This window comes from Canis lupus, chromosome 29 (assembly GCF_048164855.1).
Source record: "Canis lupus baileyi chromosome 29, mCanLup2.hap1, whole genome shotgun sequence".
In the NCBI taxonomy this organism is placed as follows: domain Eukaryota; kingdom Metazoa; phylum Chordata; class Mammalia; order Carnivora; family Canidae; genus Canis; species Canis lupus.
The window spans coordinates 28,350,683-28,373,536 of NC_132866.1; the positions used below are offsets into that span (position 1 = coordinate 28,350,683).

The 22,854-nt window shown below is 35.1% G+C and overlaps 1 protein-coding gene across 2 annotated transcripts in view; it reads left to right on the top strand.

Moving 5' to 3' along the window:
* Positions 1-22,854, top strand: part of ERLIN1 (ER lipid raft associated 1) — a 37,070-nt gene that overhangs the window by 8,481 nt on the left and 5,735 nt on the right. For both annotated transcript variants that reach the window (XM_072805711.1, XM_072805712.1), the window contains 6 exons: positions 114-175; positions 3,958-4,083; positions 6,523-6,596; positions 13,339-13,397; positions 15,227-15,318; positions 22,720-22,809. In XM_072805711.1, the coding sequence (XP_072661812.1) occupies positions 114-175; positions 3,958-4,083; positions 6,523-6,596; positions 13,339-13,397; positions 15,227-15,318; positions 22,720-22,809 (503 nt within the window). The remainder of the gene's footprint in view (positions 1-113; positions 176-3,957; positions 4,084-6,522; positions 6,597-13,338; positions 13,398-15,226; positions 15,319-22,719; positions 22,810-22,854) is intronic.

A 22,854-nucleotide genomic window follows, 5' to 3' on the forward strand; every position in this document is an offset into this window, starting at 1 on the left:
GTGTCTTTAGATTTTCCTCCCAAATTTCTAACATGTGGGATATGTTTGACGATGTGGAAATCTGGGATTGTAACTTTACTTGGCTCACACTTTTTCCATTTCTTTGTTTTTAGTGGTGGGGTCATGATCTATATTGACCGAATAGAAGTGGTTAATATGTTGGCCCCTTGTGCAGGTATGGTACCCGTATATTTCTGTTTTGGTTTTGTTTTTTTGTTTTTTAAGTAGGCTCTACGCCCAGAGTGGAGCCCAATACGGAGCTTGAACTCATGACCCTGAGATCAAGGCCTGAGCTGAGATCAAGAGTCAGATGCTTAACCAATTAAGCCAGAATAACTATTCTGTTGTTTTTATAGTTATAATTAGAATATTTAGAGAAACAAAAGCAAAGAGGAACTAGTGGGACTTCATCAAGATAAAAAGATTCTGGACAGCAAAAGAAACAAATCAAAAGAACTAAAAGGCAAAAAAAAAAAAAAAAAAAACTAAAAGGCAGCCTAGAGAATGGGAGAAGATATTTGCAAATGGCATATCTGATATAAAGGGTTATTATCCAAAATCTATAAGGAACTTACCAAACCCAACACCCAAAAAACAAATAATCCATTTAAGAAATGGGCAGGAGATATGAATAGATAACTTTTCCAAAGAAGTCATCCAGATGGCTAACAGATAGATGAAAAGATACTCAATGTCCTTCATCACCAGGAAAATACAAATCAAAACCAAGATGAGGTAACACCTCACCTTACACATGTCAGAATGGCTAAAATTAACAACACAAGAAACAACAGGTGTTGGCAGGGAGTGAACTGTTGGAGCCACGTTGGTGGGCATGTGAACTGTTGGGGTCACTCTGAAGAACAGTTTGGAGGTTCTTCAAAAAATTAAAAATAGAGCCACCTTGTGACCCAGCAATTGCACTACTAGGTATTTACTCAAAGGATACAAAATAGAGATTCAAAGGGGTACATGCACCCCAATGTTGATAGCGTATTAACAACAGCCAAACTATGGAGAGAGCCCAAATGTCCATTGACTGGTGAATAAAGAAGAGATGGTATATATATATATACAATAGAATATCACTCAGCCATCCAAAAAGATGAAATCTTGCTGTTTGCAACAATGTGGATAGAGCTCTAGAGTGTCTTATGCTAGATGAGATAAGTCAGTCAGAGAAAGACAAATACTGTATAATCTCACTGAGATGTGGAATTTAAGACAAAAGAGATGAACATAGGGGAAGGGGGAAAAGAATAAAAGGAGAGGAAACAAGTCATAAGAGACTCTAAATAATCGAGAACAAACTGAGAGGGTTGATGGAGGGAGGAGGGTGGGGAATGGGCTAGATGGGTGATGGGTATTAGGGAAGACACTTGTGATGAACACTGGATATTATATGTAAGTGATGAATCACTGAATTCTACTCCAGAAACCAATATTGCATTGTACGTTCATGGACTAAAATTTAAATTAAAAAAAAAAAAAAAAGAGTTGGACGCTTAACTGTGACTGAGCCATCCAGGAGCCCCTATTCTGTTGTTTTTATAATTACAATTAGAATATAACTGAAGAAATTCCTTAAGGAATTAAAAGGTACTTTTAAAGTTTTATGACCTTACTTATTTCTGATATATATGAAAAAATGATAACTGAAATCTTTTACATTTCTGGGGAATGGTGGCAGGAATAGATCACAAGTCCTGAACAGAGTTGACTTTCTGCAACTGTATATATTATTCTTCTCCTACCAATAGTTTTTCTTGTCTTTTTTACTTAAACAATAGAGTTTTTCTAAAAGCACGACAATCATTGATTAATTCTAGAGTTTGTAGAAAGTAGTGTTTTATCCAGTCAGGATGAGAGAGAATTTCCTTGCATGCTAAAAAATCTAACTGATTAATTCCTGGGCCACATTGATTGATGACTGTAGAAAACTTTTTTTCTAGTTGAGATTTGCTATAACTTGCAAAGTGATCTGAAAATTCTCAGTGTGGGGAAAACATTTCTTTGGTAAAAGATGAAAACCCACAGAGATGGAGTGGTTCAAATAAAAAAAAAAATTAGAAGTTCTAAAGAAATATTTGCCCATTTTTGTTTTTGTCCCAACTTTTTTTTTTTATTGTGGTAAAATACACATAACTTAAAATTTACTACCTTTAAGTATTTGTAAGTGTAAGTTTCAGTGGTACTAATTAAATTCACAGAGGTGCCTAGCTGGCTCAGTTGGTAGAACATGTGACTCTTGATCCAGAGGTTGTAAATTCGAGCCCCATATTAGGGGTAGAAATTACTTAAAATCTTAAAAAAAATATCACATTGTTTTGTAACCATTACCACCATCCATCTCCATAACTTTTTTTATCCTGCAAAAGTGAAACTATACCCATTAAATATTAATTCCCCACTTCCCTCTCTCCCCAGCCCATAGCAGCTACCATTCCATTTTCTGTCTGTGATTTTGTCTACTCTTATGTACTTTATGTAAGTGGAATCGTAATATTTGTCTTTTTGTGATTGGCTTATTTCACTTAGCATAATGTCCTCAAGGTTCATCCATGTTGTAGCATGTGTCAGAATTTCCTTTTTTCTAAGGCTGAGTAATACTCCATTGTGTGTGTGTGTACACACACACACACACACACACACCACATTTTGTTTGGCCATTTATTCATTGGTGGAAACTTGGATTGCTTCCACATTTTAGCTATTATGAATAATGCTATTAACACAGATGTAGGTGAGTCTGTTTAAGACCCTTCATTCATTTGAAAGAGCTGCCATTTTATCCTGCTTATTAAAATTGGAATGTTTAATATGTATAAGATACTGTGTTTGGCAGAAACAATTTAAAAAGGCAGTTAAAAACTTCCCTTGGGAGTTTTTTATTTTGCTTCAGAGGATGTGATGCCAACCTTAAAAAAAAATATTTGTAATGGAATATAGGTTCATACTTAATGTCATGGCACTGTACAGGCTCAAAATGCAAAAGGATTTCAAAATAGAGAGCAGGCTGTATTACTCTCAAGTCGATTTGGATTATATTTTTCCATTATTATTTTGTCCTTTTCTCATCTACTTTCCCTGCTTACACAGTGGAGTGGATTATGATTAGAAAAATAGACAAAGGGCAGATATTACTGGTTCAAAACTGTTGGATCACCAATTTATTTGGAAATGACCAAGTGAGTTAGCAAGTATTTATTGATGGCCTATTATTTGTGATCTGAAATCCAGTTACATAGGAAATCCTCCATGGGAAAGCCAGTAGAACAAGTACTTGAGTCTGAAGGAGGAAAGAAACATGTTTTAATAGGTAGAGCACAGACTCTGTTGTGGCCTAGTATGTGCCCTTAGGAACATTACTGAAATGCTCTGTTTCTCTTTCCTCTTATGCATAATTAGGAATTTTTTTTGTGAAAATTAAGTGGTAATATATGTAAATTGCCTGATATAAAGCCTGTCTTAGTAAATGTTCATTTCTTTTCCTTCTAGCTTGATGTCTATTTTACAGCCTTTAAAAACTACTTATTTGAAAATGGTCTTTGGCAGCTACTTCCTTCTTTTATTTCCAGTATTCTTCAATTAATTCAGGCTCTCTTTACCTCCTTGCTAAACTTTTGCTTTGCAGTGATTGCCTTACACTTTCCCTGCCTCACAATTCATCTTAACACTGCTGCCACAGTACAAATGCAATTGTATCATGCCCTTATTTGAACATTTTGACATCCTTTTTATCTCCAAGATAGTATATACTCTCTTTAGTGTGGAATTCGAAATTTGCCCGCTAGAATTGCAAATGCAGTAATATTTGGAAAATTGAGCACAAGGAACACATCAAGGTTTGTGAACTGTGTTTCACTTTTCCACTACTTTGTTGTCACTTTTCCTCATTCATAACTTTTACCATATGTACATTTTACAAAAAAAAATGTATTTTTACTTCTTCTTCAGTGTTTGATATCGTGAGGAACTACACTGCAGATTATGACAAGACCTTAATCTTCAATAAAATCCACCATGAGCTAAACCAGTTTTGTAGTGCCCACACACTTCAAGAAGTTTACATTGAATTATTTGGTGAGTGCCTTACTCTTTTTTTTTTTTTTTTAAGATTATTTATTTATTTATTCATGACAGAGAGAGATGGGGAGAGAGGCAGAGACACAGGCAGAGGGAGAAGCAGGCTCCACGCAGGGAATCCAGTGTGGGACTCGATCCTGGGTCTCCAGGATCACACCCTGGGCTGAATGTGGCGCTAAACCTCTGAGCCACCAGGGATGCCCATCTTACTCGTTTTAAATATGTGAATAACCAATTAGAAATCTTAGTCAACTCTATAGATGCTACAATATTATTAAACATTATGCTGTTTGAGCATTTCTTCTGAATTTATAGTAGAGCATTTGTCTTTAAAATATTCATAAGTTTAAATTTTTTATGATTAAACAAATACTCAAAAGATATTCTAAGAATGATAATTTTCTGAAATCTGTTATGTGTTACTTAATAGAGATTGGAAAAGATTATTTACAGGCTATATTCTGTTTTTGCTGTGATAACTTAGTGAAAATTAACTTTGTTGCTATTCTCATAGATAATTTGGGGAAATTTAGAAGTCTTAGAGTTTCACACTCCCATATTTGATGATTTGCTAGGAACACTGACAGGGCTCAGTGTATGTTCTACTCACAGCTAAGGTACAAAAGGATACAAAGTAAAATCTGGAGGAATCCAGGCACAAGTTTCCAAGAGTTTTCTCCCAGTGGAGTCATACAGGATATACTTCCTTTTGTATAAAGTGTGACAGTACATGTGAAATGTGATCTGCTAGGGATGGTCATTAGACTTACTGCCCAAATTTTTTTTTTTTAGGGGCCAGGGGAGAAGTAGAGCAATAGAGAATCTCTAGCAGGCTCCATGCCCAGCACAGAGCCTGACACAGAACTTGATCTTACAGCCCTGAGATCATGACCTGAGCCAAAATAAAGAGCTGGACACTTAACCACCTGAACCACCCAGATACCCCACTGCCCAGAACTTTTATTGAAGGCATCCTCAGCCTATAGCACATACCAAAATTCCACACTCAGAAGGAAGGCACATATTCAGCATAAACCACGTTGTTTGTATAAACAGTGTAGGCAGAGTGAGTCATTCTTACCAGTTCTGGGAATGGTGGGAATCCTTTCCAAATCCGTGTCCAGGTGACAGCCAAAGGCCAATTTGCTAACAGGCCCTTCTAAGGATTACAGCTTCAGGCCTGCTGTGTTAACTCTTCGCTGCATAAGTTACTTTTTCATTTGTGATAGTGAATGCTATGACCCATGATTGGATTGTTGCTGTTGGTTGCTCACTTCTCCCTCCTGGAATTCTTAGTGAATTGCTTAGAGGTAGGCATAGGGTGAATTATTTTAGAGATCTACGAATTGATTACTCATTGATGATTAACAACTACTAGTTGTATGAAAACACTGTTGTTATTTGTCACATCACCAGTCATTTTAATAAGGGTGAAAGTACTATTGAGGTGGATAGAAAATTCATGAGTTAAAAGGCCAAGTGAAATGACAGCTTCATTTTCCATTCTTGTGTACCTTCCTGTGAGCCTCTTCCCTCCCCCCTCTTTTTAAGAGAGAGTGAGAATATGTGTGAGTGAGAGGTAGGAGGAGCAGAGAGGGGTGGGTGGGGGGGGGGGGAGTAGAGAGAGAGAGAGAGAGAGAATGAATCCCAAGCAGGCTCCATGTTCAGGGCTGAGCCTGATATAGGGCCAATCTCAACCCTGAGATCATGACCTGAGTTAAAATCAACAGTCACTCAACCAACTGAGCCACTGAGGTGCCCCCCGCACCTTTAAGTTCAATACACTAGGCAGAGATCCATGGAAATGAAATTTAGTCATTTGGAAATTTGGGTTAAAGACTGACTGAAGGGGCAGCTGGGTATCTCAGTTGGTTAAGTGGCCAACTCGTGATCTCGGCTCAGGTCATGATCTCAGGGTCCTGGGATTAAGCCTTGTATTGGATTCCATACTCAGTAGGGAGTCTGCTTGAGGATTCTCTCTTCCCCCATTTGTGTGCATGCATGTGCACGCTCTCTCTCTTTCTCAAATAAATAAATCTTAAAAAAAAACTCAAAATGGGAATTGGGTTTTTATGAGAATCAGGACACATATTCAGTAACCACACTGAATTAAGTTATTAATCTCCATTTATTGGATAAACACCTGTTTGTCGTCTTTCTTCCTTAATTTCTTTGTTTGACAGTTCTTCATACTTTGTCCCATACAAAAGGAAAACTAAATATGTATTTAAGTGTATATGTAATAATTTATATATTTGAAATACATAATTAGGGTTCTTTTTTTTTCATAAAAATGTGAAGTGGTTTAAGCTCTATAAAAGAATACTGACATGGAAATTTTAGGTCTAATAATGATTGGAGGTTTTCAATATTAATACAATGGAAAAAAATTTTTCTGAGTATCATGAGAGTTATTGTTCTTGGCCTCAAAAACAGATCAAATAGATGAAAACCTGAAGCAAGCTCTCCAGAAAGATTTAAACGTCATGGCTCCAGGCCTCACCATACAGGTAAGCCCTTTTCCTAGGGAAATTCTCTAGGGGAAAAAAAAAAATCCTCCAGGAATTTTGAGAACTTTGAATTTAATTGTTCTTTCATTGGACATTGTTTATTCAGCAATTATTTAATTGAAGTGCTATGGGATTTTATAGAATGGCTTTCTCAGTTTGACTTTAGGTCTCTGCCAAAACAAAATACTCTTGGAGCTTGCCCTGGGTGGCATTTTTTTCTGATAAAGCTGATAAGTTGAGGCTCTTACAAGGAAATGAAATCCACGCACTGCTAATTGTGAGGCATTATAAAGATACAGTAATGGTTGTAAATTAGCATAAGAGTAAGGCCTTAGTCTTATAAGATTATAAACAGGATTATAAACAGGAACAATAATTCTAGCAAAATAGATGTTACGTATTATTAATTGACAGATGAACTTACTGGATGATTATTGCTGTAAGACTTTAGAGTTCAAGAACATTTCAAGAGAGTCTGCCTGAAAACTATAATTGAGTTGGGATTTTAGGTGGGTCTGGAAGAATTAGCAGGATTTATATGGGGGAAGGAGTAAGGAATATATTTCAAGTGGGTGGAATGGCCTGAATAAAAGTAAGGTAGCAGACGGATTTGATGGTAGTGGTGATGATGTGGCAGCAGCAGAAGCAGCATTGGGAGATAGAATAGTAAGAGGTTGTATGCTGGCTTTTTTGGGGTCAGTGTTTTTTCAGATTGGGTTGAAATCCATGAGTGATTCTAAAATCAATTTAAGTGGATCATGACAGCATTTTAAATAAAATTGAGTAAGAAAGAAAATTAGAGCACGTGGCATGTACTAAGTTCAAGTATCATTTTGTGAAACTTTTGTTTTCTGTGTGTGGTTTAGATGTTTATATTGGGTATTACTATAAAATGCATGTCTTAGAGTGGTCATGGTTAGTAACATTTAAAAGCTGTGGCTGTAGGTCTGGATTACCTGAGAAGTGGTAATATGGCTTCTCTAGTGTCCTTTCTTAGAGTTTCTAGGAGATCAATTAAGATAACAAATGTTTCTCAGCTAAAGAGAAAACTTGGTTTGGTGTCATGTGTCTCAAGTGTTGGACTGTTGAGAGTGTTCATTCACTATGAGGGACCACATGTGATCTCATAAATAAGATTGGAAAGTTGGTGAGGGTTTTCCCTGTCCTCATTCATGTCGTGGCATTATCTCTGACTGGTGCCTGACGGGGAGTCACCAAAGTTAAAGGGTCATTTGAAAAGTCCAGAGCTAACTTCATAGTAATCCTTCTGGTTGTTTATACAGTGTGGCTAGAGTTGCTTTTCAATTGTAAAGGTAATAAATGTGAATGTCACAGATTCTTAGATTCTGCTCAGGTTGTTACTTGGGAGATGTAGCTCATTGTTAACAGCTGCCTAGAATTCTTTGCCTTTTATTACATAATCATTTCTGTTTCCAGTTTTTTGCTATTAATAAACAATAGGTTAGTGAATATTCTTGGCACATCTTTTATTACAAGTTAATCTTGGAAAAAACCTGCACAAATCTATATTTGTGTCAGCAGTATATGTGAAAACTTCTTTCTCCATAAACCTCACCAGCATTTGAAGCAGTCAGACATGCTGATATTTGCTATATGGAATGATGTTATATCTCTCTTTGATTTGCATTTCTTTAGTTATTAATGAAGTTGAACATCATCTGATTTTTTTTTTTTTTTGGCCATTTTGTACTTTTGTCAACTGCCTATTTATATCCTTTGCTTACTTTTGTGTTGTTTTACTTTTTCTTACAGATTGTAGTAGTATTTTGTATATTCTGAATATTTTTATACACATATGTGTTCTATATGTTGTAAAAAAAATTAGGTATTGGGCAAAACATGAATAACAAAATGAAATTCGCCAGTAATTTTACATGTGGAGATAAGAGTTTATTGTATATTTCTAGACTCTTCTTAATCTAGAGGAACATATATTTATTCATGGGTATAAATAATGTTAAACCAAAGTGAAATTGTACCATGGCTGCTTTTTTTTTTTTTTTAACCGACAGTATATATAAGCATCTTTTCAAGTCAAAAATAGAGATTCACTGCATCATCGTTTTTATTGGTCTTATTAACCTATGGCTTCCTCCAGTCTTCACTGTTACACACATGCTGCAGTGACAAGCTTATACATACATCTTTTTAAATCCTTCCCTTAAGTTCGTAAATATGGGGATCCCTGGGTGGCTCGGCAGTTTAGCACCTGCCTTCTGCCCAGGGTGTAATCCTGGAGTCCTGGGATCAGGTCCCGCATCGGGCTCCCTGCATGGAGCTTGCTTCTCCCTCTGCCTGTGTCTCTCCCTCTCTCTCTCTATGTGTCCCTCATGAATAAATAAATAAGATCTTTTTAAAAAAAAATTCTTAATTTTGATGAGTCAAAGCGTATGCCCCATTTGGAACCTTTTTTAATACATATTGCCAAATGGACTTTCAGAAAAATTATAGCATCTTACATTCTCTCATCAGCATTGTTGGTGAGCTATAGTTTCTTACACATTTTATTGTGTGATTGTACCCAGATAATTAACAGATGCATGCTGACTTTCTTAATCTTTTTAGAGAAATTAATCTGATATTTTAATTATTGAGATTGAATGCCTTAGGATATTTAATGACCGTTTGTATTTCATTTGTGAATTGTTGTGTTTGCTCATTTTTAATTTCTCTTTTTCTCATCTAAATAAGCTATTTTTAAAATAAATAAGCTGTTTTTAATATGTTAATTATTACAGCTTTCAAATGCATGGGAAACATTTTCTCCTAGTTTTTTTCTTTACCATTTAATGTCTTTTTCCCTCTGCAATTCTGAAGTTTTATTTTTTCCTTATTTTTTATTTTTTTAATTCTGAAGTTTTAAACTTAGGTAGTAATTTTAGTATCTTTATGGTGTTTTGCAGTATTGATATGCCTTAAGCTACTTTCACCCCTTTAAAATACAGAAATTTAAGTAAAATTGGAAATTACAACATTTTTCTCTGCTTTTATGTTTGTGTGTGTTGTGTAAGATTTATATATTTATGTTAGAGAGCAAGAAAGACCACATGGGCTGGGGTGGGAGGGACAGAGGGGAAGGGAGAGAGAAACTTAAGTAGAGTGTGTGTGCTGAGCGTGGAGCCCAACCTGGGCTTGATCTCATGACCTGAGCTGAAACCAAAAGTCAGATGCTTAACTGACTAAGTCACCCAGGCACCCCTTTACAGTTGTGTTTTAGATTTAAATGAATAATTCATCTGAAATCCATTTTGAGCAACAAGAATTAAGGAATGATATATACCCCTATCTCCCTTGTTTGAAATGCCATTTGTATTGTATGCTAAATCCCAGTATATAGTACGGTGTTTCTTGGACTTGGGTCCATTGATCTTTGTTTTCTATTTCTTCATTAGTTATTGAGCCCTTAGTTTTTTTCCCCATCAGATCTACTTCTGTCTTATTTTTTTCTGTTAGTAAATTACACCTCCTTCCCTTCAGACAAATCTAGATGTGTGGAGGCATCTATAACAACTTCTCACCCTTAACATATAATCAGACCTCATATCCTGCTGATTTTATCACCAAAATCCATGTAAAACTTCATCTTCACTGCTACCTCCCTAAGCCAAGCCACCATATCTTGCCTGGACTTCCAACAGTAGTCTCCTATCATGTTGCCCACTTTTGACTTTTCTCTTTATCCACAGCATTTTCAGCATAGCAGTGAGAAGGATCTTTTAAATTTAGTTTTATTTATTTGTTGTTTTATAAAAACAATTACTGAACGAAAAAATATCACTTCATTATATGTTTTTAAACTGGTAGATCAAGATCTCCATTGTTTTGGTTGCTTTAGTCTTGCCTTAAAAGTTTCTTATGAGAGCTGGAGTGCATTTTTTGAACTTCCGGTCTATTTGTCAACCTTCTCTCCTTAACACATTATTATTATATGTTTATGATAATCAACTTTTTATTCACTTTTAAAATCTCGTAAGATACATATTTCCAAAAATAGTGGCCTTTGATATTTCTGCCAGCTTATTCCTCCAGATGAGTTTTTATTATTGATATTTTTAAGCTATATCCAGGTACTTACATTGGCATATAATTTTAAAATTGGAAACATGGTTTATGGCTTTATTTAATCATATCATTTTTGTTTCTTTTAGAATTTCTGACCAGATGAGAAACTCATACCTCAAATTAATACTCAAGGATTTATTGAGTTTTAATGCTATTAAATATGTCATCTTTTTTTGTATAAGCATTGAGGAATGCAAATGATTCTTGGGGAATTTATTGTGCAGCTACTAGTTTGCTGAAATCACTGTTTCTAATAAATTTTTGGGGTTAATTTCTTTGGATTTTTTTGTTGTTTATGTGATATAAACATTTAACATGAACTCTATCCTCTTAAAATTTTAAGTACACAATACATTATTGTTGACTGTAGGTACTGTGTTATGTAACAGAGCTAATTTATTTTGCTTGACTGAAACTTTATGAATTTCCTTAGTTTTTTTTATTTATATTATTATGTGAAAATAAAAACTTTGATTTTCCCCTCTACAGCCTAGTATTTTCCAGTCTCCAAATCATCAGTCTATTTTAATTCTTCATGTAATATTCATAACTATCTGAACGTTTCTTATTCATTTATTTGCTTTTTGATATCTATTGTGGTTTCTCCCTTTAAAATATTCAGTTCCGTGAAAACAGCCTTGCCTTGTTCATTGCTATATTCATAGTGCCTAGAACCAACGGCACTTGGCACAAACTAAACACCAATTAATATTTGTTGAATAAACATTCTCTGTAACAATCAGTAATTTTTCTCTTCTCGCTGTTTATACTCCATTTTTCTTCTTGAACAACTGTGGCAAATTGGAGTAGTGAAAATAGGCATCCTTGATATTTTTTGCCTAGGTTGTTAAAGAGAGTGACTATTTTAGCCTGGCTTTTCATTTAAAATATATGCCTATATGCCTATAACCCGGTGGTCAGTTTCAGGTACATTCATTTCATCAGCTTTTTTTTTTTTTTTTTTTTTTTTCTGCTTTCTCCATTCACTGTGTGTGTTTATTTTGGCCATTATTTTTGGGTATTTTGTCATTTTATTTTTTTTAAGTCTGTTACGGTGCAACTTATCTGTTACAGTAGGTGCTTATTTTACACATATTTGAGAATTATGAGGTTGCCAAGATTGGCAATCATGTAGTGTGTTTGTCAGTCTCATACTGCAAGATAGAAGTCTTCAAAAGGCAGTCAAGTTTTACGCTTTTTAAAAGCCTAAAAAGATACATGGCCAGTCTCTTAATTAAACGCAAAATGACAGTGCTTCCTTCTGGGTCATATTAAAACATACTGGAAGTTATCTTTATTTCTGGTAATCTGGATACCTCCTGGAGTTGTTCCTTAAGTCCTCACATGCCTCACCTTCAGCATATAATGAGTTTTTTCATTATAGTCCCCAACTTCTTGCTCCATTTCACTATTTCTTGTATTTGGTTAGATAGTTCTCAAATTCTTTACAGATTTGACCTCTTTCATGTAGGGGAGTCATTGTTCCTTAAAAGTCTTCTTTCAAAAGCGTTAAAAGAAGGTTGAAAACGTGCTTGAAAAAGAGCAGGAGCTCGGAGGGAAAAATAAAGCAAGATGAAATCAGAGAGGGAGACAAACCATAAGAGACTCCTAATCATAGGAAGGAAACTGAGGGTTACTGGAGGGGAGGGTTTAGGGGATAGGGTAACTGGGTGGTGGACGTTAAGGAGGGCACATGATGTAATTAGCACTGGGTGTTATATAAGACTGATGAATCACTAATTCTACCTGAAACTAATAATACATTGTATGTTAATTAATTGAATTTAAATTTTAAATAAAGGTTATATGCTTAAAGACTTTTGTTACTTAAAAAGTTTAGCTAATTTTTGGAGGGAAATTTCTTCAGATTAGTGTTTTGTGTATGTCTACAGTATAGGTAGGGGATGAGTGATGTTTAACTAGTTAAGTCAAAAGCTTTTGAGAGATCAGTTGCCTATTGTAGAAAAATCAGCCTTCAAAAGGCTTCACTTCCCAAGTAGATAATCTTAATTGATGTCAAAGTGCACTGTGGTTAGGGAAACAAAGTGTCTAGTAAACAGTGTCCACAAAGACAAGTAAACTTTGTTCTAAGTAAAATTCTAGGAAGAAAGAATGTAAGCTGTTAACTGGTATTTGTTTTCCTTTAGCTTTGGGCTGTTTATGTGTAGCCATTACTGCGTAATTGCAGGTTAGGAAGTGGTAAATATATTTATTGACCACTATATTAAGTTGCATATACTGACCTGGACTTTGCTGGCTTTTATTTTTGTTTTTACTGTTTCCTACTTTACAATCTAAATCTTGGAATTTTTCCTTCCTTCTGTTTCTTTGATTTGCAGGCTTGAAAATGAGACAAAAGTATCCAACTGAAGAGCTTTGTAGGTCTTTTAAGGGAGAACCTTTTCCCTAAAGGAAAGGGATAGAGTGATTTTTTTTTCCCTCCATAGCCAAGCATTTTTTAAGGAAACAAGAAGCAGTGTATCTTTGATTCTTGGAGTGATGGCATGAAAAATAGATTTTCTGGCAGAATCTCCACACGTTAGTAGGCAGCTATGTCATAGTTGTTTTATTCGTTTCATTTGAGGAGTTTTTCTATTGAAGATTTAGTTTGAAGATTTATTTTTCAAATATACTTTGGCTTTTTACTTTTATTTTTTAGGCTGTGCGTGTTACAAAACCCAAAATCCCAGAAGCCATAAGAAGAAATTTTGAGTTAATGTGAGTAATATGCTTGGGATCCCAATATTTTTATTTAGGGCTGTCTACATATTAATATACCAGAGTAGAAAAACTTATATGTGAGATGTTACACTCTGGGGTGGGGTGTATATCTATCTTCCATGCTTTAATTTTTATTATATTCTCTATTCTTGTGTCTCAGTTCATAGACGTTTCTTAGTTATTTCTTTATATATGAACATTTCAGGAGCAGCTTTAGTGGCTAAGGATGCAGTTAGCTGTAGACCTATTGTTGGAAGGCTAAGGTATAATTTGGACATGAATATCTTGAATTAAAATACTAATGGAGGAGGGAGTCCTAGTGGTTAAGGTTGAAGAGAGTGCCTATATTGTGTACTGTGTTACAATGCTAAGAATAGATACGTTATTGGTATAAAGTTTGGTTTTCCATTGTATGTGATTGTGTTATCTAAAGTTATACCTAGATCTTTATAATTTGCTTTTGGGAAGCTTTGCCTGAATTGACTCCTGGTAGTCTTCTCTTTGGGTCCAGGGCTGACTGGGAATAAGATACTTGCTTGACATGAAATTAATTTCTTAGTGTTCTGAAGATCCGTGTTAAGGGAATACCTATTGTAGTTGAAATGGCTGTATTCTTCTTGTTTGACAGGTATTGAAAAGAAGAAACAAAAGTCTTTATGAAACTTGGGTAGTATTTTAGGAGGAAAAATATGAAATGCTGGAAAAATAACTTTGCAAAAGTCAGGAATGCAACAGATTGTATAAGTATTAGGGGTCTAAGGAATACTACTACTACTACTTGGGATAATCTACTGCTGACTCCTTACTGTTGCCAAGTCTGTATCTTCTGTTACGCAGAATTTTATTTATCCTTTTCATTTGTAGAATTGGAACTCCTCTTTTAAAATTATAAAGGATAGAGTGCCAGGCTGGGTAGAACATAGTCTGAATATCTTAGGCTTTCAATATGATAGCTTCTAGTGATGGAGACATGAAGACTATGTTTTCTGCCCTCAAATAACTCGTAGTATCCAGAATGCCATTTTATGTCTTTATCAGTTTTGAGAGGAAAGGAAAGATCTTTTGGGGGAACTATTTTGGGGGAACTGTTGGGAGTTATTTTTTGGATAAATCTGGATCTTTCCTAATTTTGTAGACTATTGCAATTCCAGATTTAAAAGCCACCTTAAATCTAACCTCCCACCTAATGGTAATTTTTTTATACTTTTTCTGCCATGTGGTCACCCAGTCATCATTTGTACATGCTTCGTGATAGGCCACCTGTTTCCATTTTTAGAAAGCTCAGAATCTTAGAAAAATTTTCCTTACATTGAGCCCCAGTTTGTCACCTAATAACTGCTACCTAATTATATCTTCCATACAACAAATAGGGTCAGTGCACAGTGTCTGCCTGAGGAAGGGCTGAAATCCAGCTCTGTTCTGCTTGCCAAACCATGCACCTGAGGGACTGCATCTGCTCAGAGGTTGTTGCATTTTGCTAATTGGCCCAGAGGTGCTATATGGGCTAGTTGGAGGCCTAACAACAAAGGAAACATTTATACACTCTGGGTACTTCGAGATCACAGGCCTTCCCATGATACAATTAGAGGAAAAGGTCAGACTAAAATACAAATGTATAAATTGATTCTTATATCTGGGTGACTTTGGGCAAATCATTAAACCTTTCAGCCTCAGATTCATTGTAAGTAAAATAGAGTAACACCTGTCTTGGCACCTTAATGGATCAGAAGTTCATGTTGCAAATAGTTCTCTGACCCACTGTAGAGTCAAAATTACTGCCTGTGACTGCACATCATTTCTAATTTTTATAATATTTTGCTTCACAGGGAGGCTGAAAAGACAAAACTTCTTATAGCTGCACAGAAACAAAAGGTTGTGGAGAAGGAAGCTGAGACAGAGAGGAAAAAGGCTATTATAGGTACCTGGATTTTTTTCTGAAATGGATGTCTCTAAGTACATGTGTTACGAGTTTGTCCTGTTTTTTGTCAGTCTGACACTGGATATTAATGGGATCAAATAAGATTGCACCATACATAGTGGAGAATTCTAGAAACTTTTGTCATTCAGATGTTTTACAGCCTTTAAAATTAGATGGTGCCAGTACTTCGTGAAGTGCTTTGGCGTTCTACCATGTCTTTGGCTGCTACTGCTTTTTCAAGGACAGGAAAATGGATAGGATTTTTGGGCAACTCTAGCATCTGTGGAGTAAGTTTTGTTCATATGGTTTAAGAATAGAGTTTTTTGGCCAGAGCTCAGGATTATAATATGCTTCCTTGCTGTTGACATACAACGAGTTTTATTGGGATGGATAGATGTTGTCATCTTCGACAGTATGGCAGGATTGCTTACAGCTTATTTTGAATCACAGTGACTTCCCTAACACTCCAGGATACTCTATATTGGACTGCCCTCTTAGGCTCTCAGTCATTTGTTCCTTGAGATGCTGAAAGTTTAAGAAGTGTTTCATTAACTATTTCAAATAGGCAGGAATGTACAGAGAATAATCGAATGAAGGCGCAATATTGGCCACATTCCTTCAGATCACATTTTCTTTTAAGAATAAATTTATATATCCATTTGAAGCCTCCTGTGTACACTTACCTGGTCCTATTTCTTGACCTCCCTTCTCTGAGTAGCTTTTCTTTTAAAGTTTTTAGGTAGATGATTCTGTCCATATTTTTATACTGTAACTGAAAGTATGTTACAATAAACAGTTCATAGAGTTGTTTTAAAAGATAAAAATGGTATCAAACTCCATCTTTTATTTCACAACTTGCCTTTATTTTACCAGCACTGTTTGAGTTTTATTCATATTGATATGTGTAGATTTAGTTAATTTTTAACTGCTCTGCACTCATTCTGTGAGTGAACCTCCGTTCATGCTGATGGATTAGTGTTGAAGAGTTAGGTAGTTTTTAGTTTTTCCTTATGAACAGTGCTGCAGTAATGCCAATACCCATGTCTCTTCATGCACACATTCGGAGTTTTCCTGTGGTAGTGTAGTGTCAGTTAGTGCCCTATTTCACCAGCTTTTTGTTTCTAATCCCTAATGAGATGACTGCAGAAATTGAGAATGAGTGTTTTAGAAGTTCTTAAAGCATTACACAGTAATTTTATGTCTGTTGAGTCTAATAATAATGAGCCTGTGGTTATTTTTAAAATATTTTTCCTAGTAATTAATTTTAGTTATACTTTATAAAATATTGCTTCCTAACAGATTGAAATACAAAAAAAAGGAGGGAGGTTGCTCTCCCATAGATAGTTTGAGAAGCATTGCTCTGGAATACATACCTCAAAGTAGAATTGCTGGGTCATAGGGTACATACATCTTCATATTTATAACATTCAGTATTGCCAAATTGCTCTGCAAAGTGATCCTACCATTTTACCTTCTCTTCAGCAAGGTTTGAGTTCCCATTCCTTTGCTTCTTTATTGAATTCCCATTTCTGCACATCCTCCTCAACTCTTGGATTCATTAGACCTTTTAAAATTTATGTCAGTGTGATCAGTGTGATGGTGCACACGTATCACATAATTTCAGTTTGTATTTCTCTGATTACTAGTAAAGTTGAATATTGTTTACTGGTCATTCAGGTTTCTTTTTTTTTGGATGTGAATTGCCTGTTAATATACTGTTAGCCCATTGCTTGATTACTTTTTTTGAGCTGATTTGTAGAAGTTCTTTATATCTTCTGGATATTAATCCTTTCCCAGACTTATGCTTTGCAAATATCTTCTCTCACTTTGTGGCCTGTCTCTGAGCTTTATAATGTCTTTTGACATTCATATATATTTAATTTTCATGTAATCATATTCATCAGTCTTTTCCATTCTAATTTGTGCTTTTTCTATTCCATTTAAGAATTATTTCCCAACCTTAAAGTAATAATTTTATTTTAAAGGTTTTAAAGTTTTGCTTTTCATATTTAGATATTAAATCCATCTGGAATTTATTTTAGGGCTTGGTGTGACATTAGAATTCAGTTTATTTTTTCCAAGTAGCAAGCCAATTCTTTCAGGCTATTTATTGAAAATTTCATTATTTCCTCTATTTATTTCTAAAACCGTGTCATGCCTTCTCCAGAATTACCTTGTTTTAATTACTGTCACTTTTTATGTTGAGTTTTGCTATGGGAAAGCAAGTTTTTCCTTAGTTGTTTCTCTTAACTAGTCTAACTATTCCTAAAATTGTCTTACACTGTCCTAGGCCCTTTATTCCTCCTCTAAATTTTAGAACCAGCTTAAGTTCTATAAAATGCTGTATTGAGGTTTTGGAGAGAATTACAATATTTATGATACTGAATCTTATAAATCTGTTACGTTCCTGTTTATGAGAAATGTCTTTCAAAAAAATTGTTACAATTTTCTTATTAAAATTCTAGCACTTTCTTAGAGTTTCATTCCTATATATTCCTCAAATTTTTTACTATTATCATAGGCTTTTTTTTTTTTAAGATTTTGAGAGAGAGCGCGCACACAAGTGTAAGAACGAGTGTGGGGGAAGTCCAGGGTGGGGAATAAGGATGAGCAGACTCTGCGGATGAGCACAGTCTGATGCAGGGCTCCATCCCAGGATCCTGAGATCATGACCTGAGCTGAAACTAAGTGTCAGACACTGAACTGACTGAGCTACCCAGGTGCACCAAATAGGCTCTTTTTTGAAGGTGCATTTTCTAACTGGTCTTTGCTTTTGTTAGAGGTATGCTGTTAATTTTGTTTATTTAGCAGTCTTGCTGAACATGCTGTTTCTGAGTCTTTTGGATTTCCCATAAGAGCAAATTGTCTTCAGATCAGGATAGTTCTGGTTTTCTCTTTGTAGTCCTACATGTTTTAATTTTTCTTATCTTACTGGTTTAAGCTATGATTTACATACAATGCAGTATTGAAAAGAAAGATGGCAACAGATATTTTTCTCTTGTTCCTAACTTTATTTAAAATAGTCCCAGGGATGCTTGTTGTGCTGAACTTTTATTGGGTTAATGAAGTTTCTTTCTGTTTCTTGCTTGCTGAGAGTTTTTATCATGAATGACTGTTAAAACTTTGAGAAACTTTTCCGTATCTGTTGAGGATGACCATATAATTTTTCTTTTTGAAGCTATTAATGCGAATTATATTAATAGATTCTCTATTACTGAACTGTTTTGCCTTCCTGGGATAAACCCACTTGATCATGATGTAGGAGATTCACCCCAATACATTTTTCTTTATGTCTTGCTGATAATTTCTTTAAAATTTTTACTTTTATTGCCTAATTTTTACTTTTATTTCATAAATTTCAACTTATATTTTTTTCTTGCACTCTTATTGTCAGTTTTTTTCACGAATTCACTAAGCCTCAAAAATGAGTTAGAGAGCATTTTTTTTTTTTTCTGTATTCTGGAACATTTTGTATAAAATATGTTATCTCTTCATTGTAGGTTTGGTGGAACTCACTTGTAAAAACTATCTTGGTCTAGTGGGGTTTGTGCTTCTTTTGTATGATTGCTTGTTTTTTGTGGTAACATTTAGCCAGCTGATTTAATTTCTATACTAACAATAGGTCTATTGGGTAGTTACATTTTTCTAGAAAATTGTCATCTGAAATTTCAGATTTATGGGCATAAACTTGAAGAATTTTATTCTGATTTTGAAAACCCTCTATCAAATATGCATGTCCCTCTTCATTGCTAGTATTGTTTATCTGTGCCTTCTGTTTTGCTGCATCATTTGTGCCAGAGGTCTGTCATACTTTATTCATCTTTTCACAGAACTGTATTTTGATTCGGTTGATTCTATTGTCACTTACTTTTCACTTTTATTATTTACACTTATTATTTCTCTCCCTTTTTTGAGTTTTCTCATTGGTTCTCTTCTAACTTCTTGAGTTACTTAATTCTTTAGTTTTCAGTCTTTTCTAACGGAAGCATGTAAGATTATAAATTTTCTTCTAAGTTCTGCTTTAGGTATATCTCACAAGTTTTAAAATGTAGTTTATTGATGTTCATTTTAATTTTTTAAAAACATTTCCATTATGATTTCTCCTTTCACTTAGGAAGTATTAAAAGTATTTCTTTCAATTTCTGATTAAATGGATTTTTAGGGGGCTACCTCTTGCATGACAGTCAGAAAATATCTGTTATATGGTCTTAAGTATTTGTTGAAATTTGTTTTGTAGCCTATCAATACATGGTACTTTTTTGGTAAATGTTTTGTGTATGCTGGAAAAGACTGAATGTGTTTTCTTATTTGTTGGATGTGGTTTTCCCTATATATCCATTAGGTCAGGGTTATGAATTGTGTTGTTTACATCTTCTGTATTCTAATTTTTGCCTTCTTGAGTTCTCAGTTACTGAGAGGTGTGTGTTAAAATTAAAATCTCCTATTGTGACCATGGATTTGTTGACTTGTAATTTTTTTTCTTTATATATTTTAGGGCTATATCATTAAGAGATTCAGTATTGTTACATCTTCCTGGAGAATTGCTCCTATTATGTAATAACCCTCTTTATTCCAGACACACTTTTTGGCTTAAGACCTATTTTGTCTAATGATATTATAGCTATGCCAGATTTCTCTTGGTTAGTTATTTTCTTGATGTATCTTTTCCCATCCTTTTACTTTCAACTTTTCTATGTCATTATGTTTTAGGTGTGTCTCTTGTAAACAGCATATAGCTGGATTTTGTTATCTTATCCAATGTGAGAATCTGTCTTTTAACTGGTGAGTTTAGTCTTTTTATATTTATTGTGGTTACTACTATATTTGGATTTGTTTGTATTATTTAATTTTGTGCTATTTACCATGCATTTTTTTCCTCTGCTGCTTTTTTCTCTCTTATCCAGTTGGTATTGAATTGGATTTTCTTTATTCTTTTCTTCCTTTTACTTGCTTAGAAGATTTATATTCTGTTTCTAGAATGTATAACTAGTCATTACCTGTAAAATGTTGATAAGCATGCCTGACATGACTAAGTCTAAAGCTAGTCATTTTCTCCATCCTACCTTTTTTAAAAAAAGATTTTATTTATTTGACAGAGAACACAAGCAACACAAGCAGGGGGAGTCACAGGCAGAGGTAGAAGGAGGTGGAGAAGGTAGAAGAAGTTGGGAGCCATAGGCAGAGGTTTGAAAGATGTGGCTGAGCAGGGAGCCCAATGTGGGGCTTAATCCCAGGACCCTGGGATTATGACTGAGTTGAAGGCAGACACTTAACCTGCCGAGCCATCTAGGCACTCCTCTTTCTATTCTCTTAAATAAAACCTTAGAATGCTTTAATTCTTATCACTGTCCCCCAATTTTACATATCATTGCCTTGTATTCTGGTTTTATGTTTTTATTCCCCCATTATTACCATTATCATTGATTCTTACAGTAAACATCTATTTTGATTTATAGGTGTTACTTAATTTTTTTCCCTCGCCATTGTTTTTGGCAATTCATTCTTTTTTTCTGCTAGTTTGTTGTTATTATTGTTTTGTTTTTTTCAGTGAAGGCTAAGGAGTCGATATTTACTCAGTTTTCTTTGGTCTGAAATGATTTTATTTCATTCTTGAATGGTAATCTAGCCTACAATTCTAAGCCCAGCGAACCTTACTTTTCTTTGTCATTATGGCAATATTATTTCATTTTTGTTTGGCTTCTCTTCTTTTTACTTTTATGATTTTTCTCTCTGTCTTTGGGTGTTTCAGTTTCATGTGACGTGTCTAAATGGAAAAGAGCTTGCTTCTCACTGGGCTGGTGGGTAGAGCTTTTTAGCCTCCCTGGAGCTGAAGCCGTCTAGTGGTCTCAATTTTATACAGGAGTCTCAGTTCTAACATCTCAAGGCCTCATCTCCTGGCCTTGCATAGGCAATATCCCAACTCCCTCTCCTTCACTTGTCTAATAACCACCACCAGGTCTGCCACTGTACTGGCTCTCAGCTCTCCCTTTGCTTATGTCTCTTGAGGATCTCTCCTACTTTCTTATTATCTTAGCCATACGTTAAAAAAAAAAAAATGTTATAACACCTTAAGGTGTTGTTAGCTGAAGGTTTTTCTTATTAGCATACTCCACCATTTTTCTAAAACTGGAAGTCTACTCATGCTCTTTATTGGTTTATCCCTGCATGTTAGAGAGCATGTTAAATGGGATGACTGCAACAGTTTTTCTACATTGAGACACCATTCTCTGGGTTTTAAATGTAGGCTCCAGATGCCTTACCTATTATTCAAGTTTTATCTAGAGCTTCTGCGTATAGGTAAGTTTCTAGTCCAGTTGAGCATCATAGTCTATTGGGTGTGTGTGTGTGTGTGTGTGTGTGTGTGTGTGTGACATAGGTTGATTTTATGCTAATGGAGAAATAGGGAAGTATGCGCTGGGGTCTTTGCCACAGGATACTGGATCTTCTGGAAATAGGAAGCCACTTGGAAAATTTTTTTCTACTATGTACTTTCCCCAGGGGCCAGAGAGAAGATGTGTTAATATTTAACCTCTTTGGTGGAAAAGAAGAACTGAGAATGTTCTTCAAGAATTGGAGTGATTGTATTGAAAGTATAATTAGGGTCTTTCTTCCCTGGTCCTGGATCCTTTGGTTAGGTCATGGGTTTACTTGAGGGTGTTTGGTTTCTTCTGCTGCAGCTAACTTGTTCATCCCTAACACTTATTTTCCACAGGGTCATTTGAATTAGCCTGCTTTCTCTTTCTGATACTATTTTCATCTTGTGATCTCCCTGATGGTAACTGAACAGTTGATCCTGAGTATATAAAATTCTTTAGCCTACTACTAAAGATGGGGGTCATCTAGCCTTCTTTCTAGTCTAATTATTTGTGGTCTTGTCAGTTGGCTCTGCAATCACCTTTTCATTGTGACTACTCAATCATTCTTCTTGTCTTTTTGCCTTCTGCCATGTCCTCCTAGGTCATGTACATTATTTTCTCTAGGATTTCTTCCAGAGGGCCTTTCTTGGTTTAACTTACCTTCCTTATTCTTTCTTTCTCCTGCCATTTTATAAGATTGTTCTGTGTTGCCATGCATTTATGTTGCTCTATTTTTGTTCTGAGTACTTTTCATGAAGTATCATTTTCCCGATTAGCTTGTGGACTGTTGCTGTGTAATCCCATGAAGGAATGGAACCTTTTGTACTCCCCTTTCTTACAGAACTAGCACTGTCAACAGAACAGTGAAATAGGAAATAAATTTCCTTTTTTATGTTAAGTAGTTTATAGTCTGGGTGGATAAACTTAATGAAAGTTAGCCCATAAAACATATAATTAAATGTTAAGACTGTGTGCTGCTAATTCTAAATATTTCTGGAACTAGAGAAATGTTTTTGAATGTGTCTTCTTTTGTGTATGATTATAGAAGCGGAGAAGATTGCACAGGTGGCAAAAATTCGGTTTCAGCAGAAGGTGATGGAGAAAGAAACTGAAAAGCGAATTTCTGAAATTGAAGGTACATCAGTGAGAAAAGAGGCTCTGGCTGTCCGAGTTGCCTTTC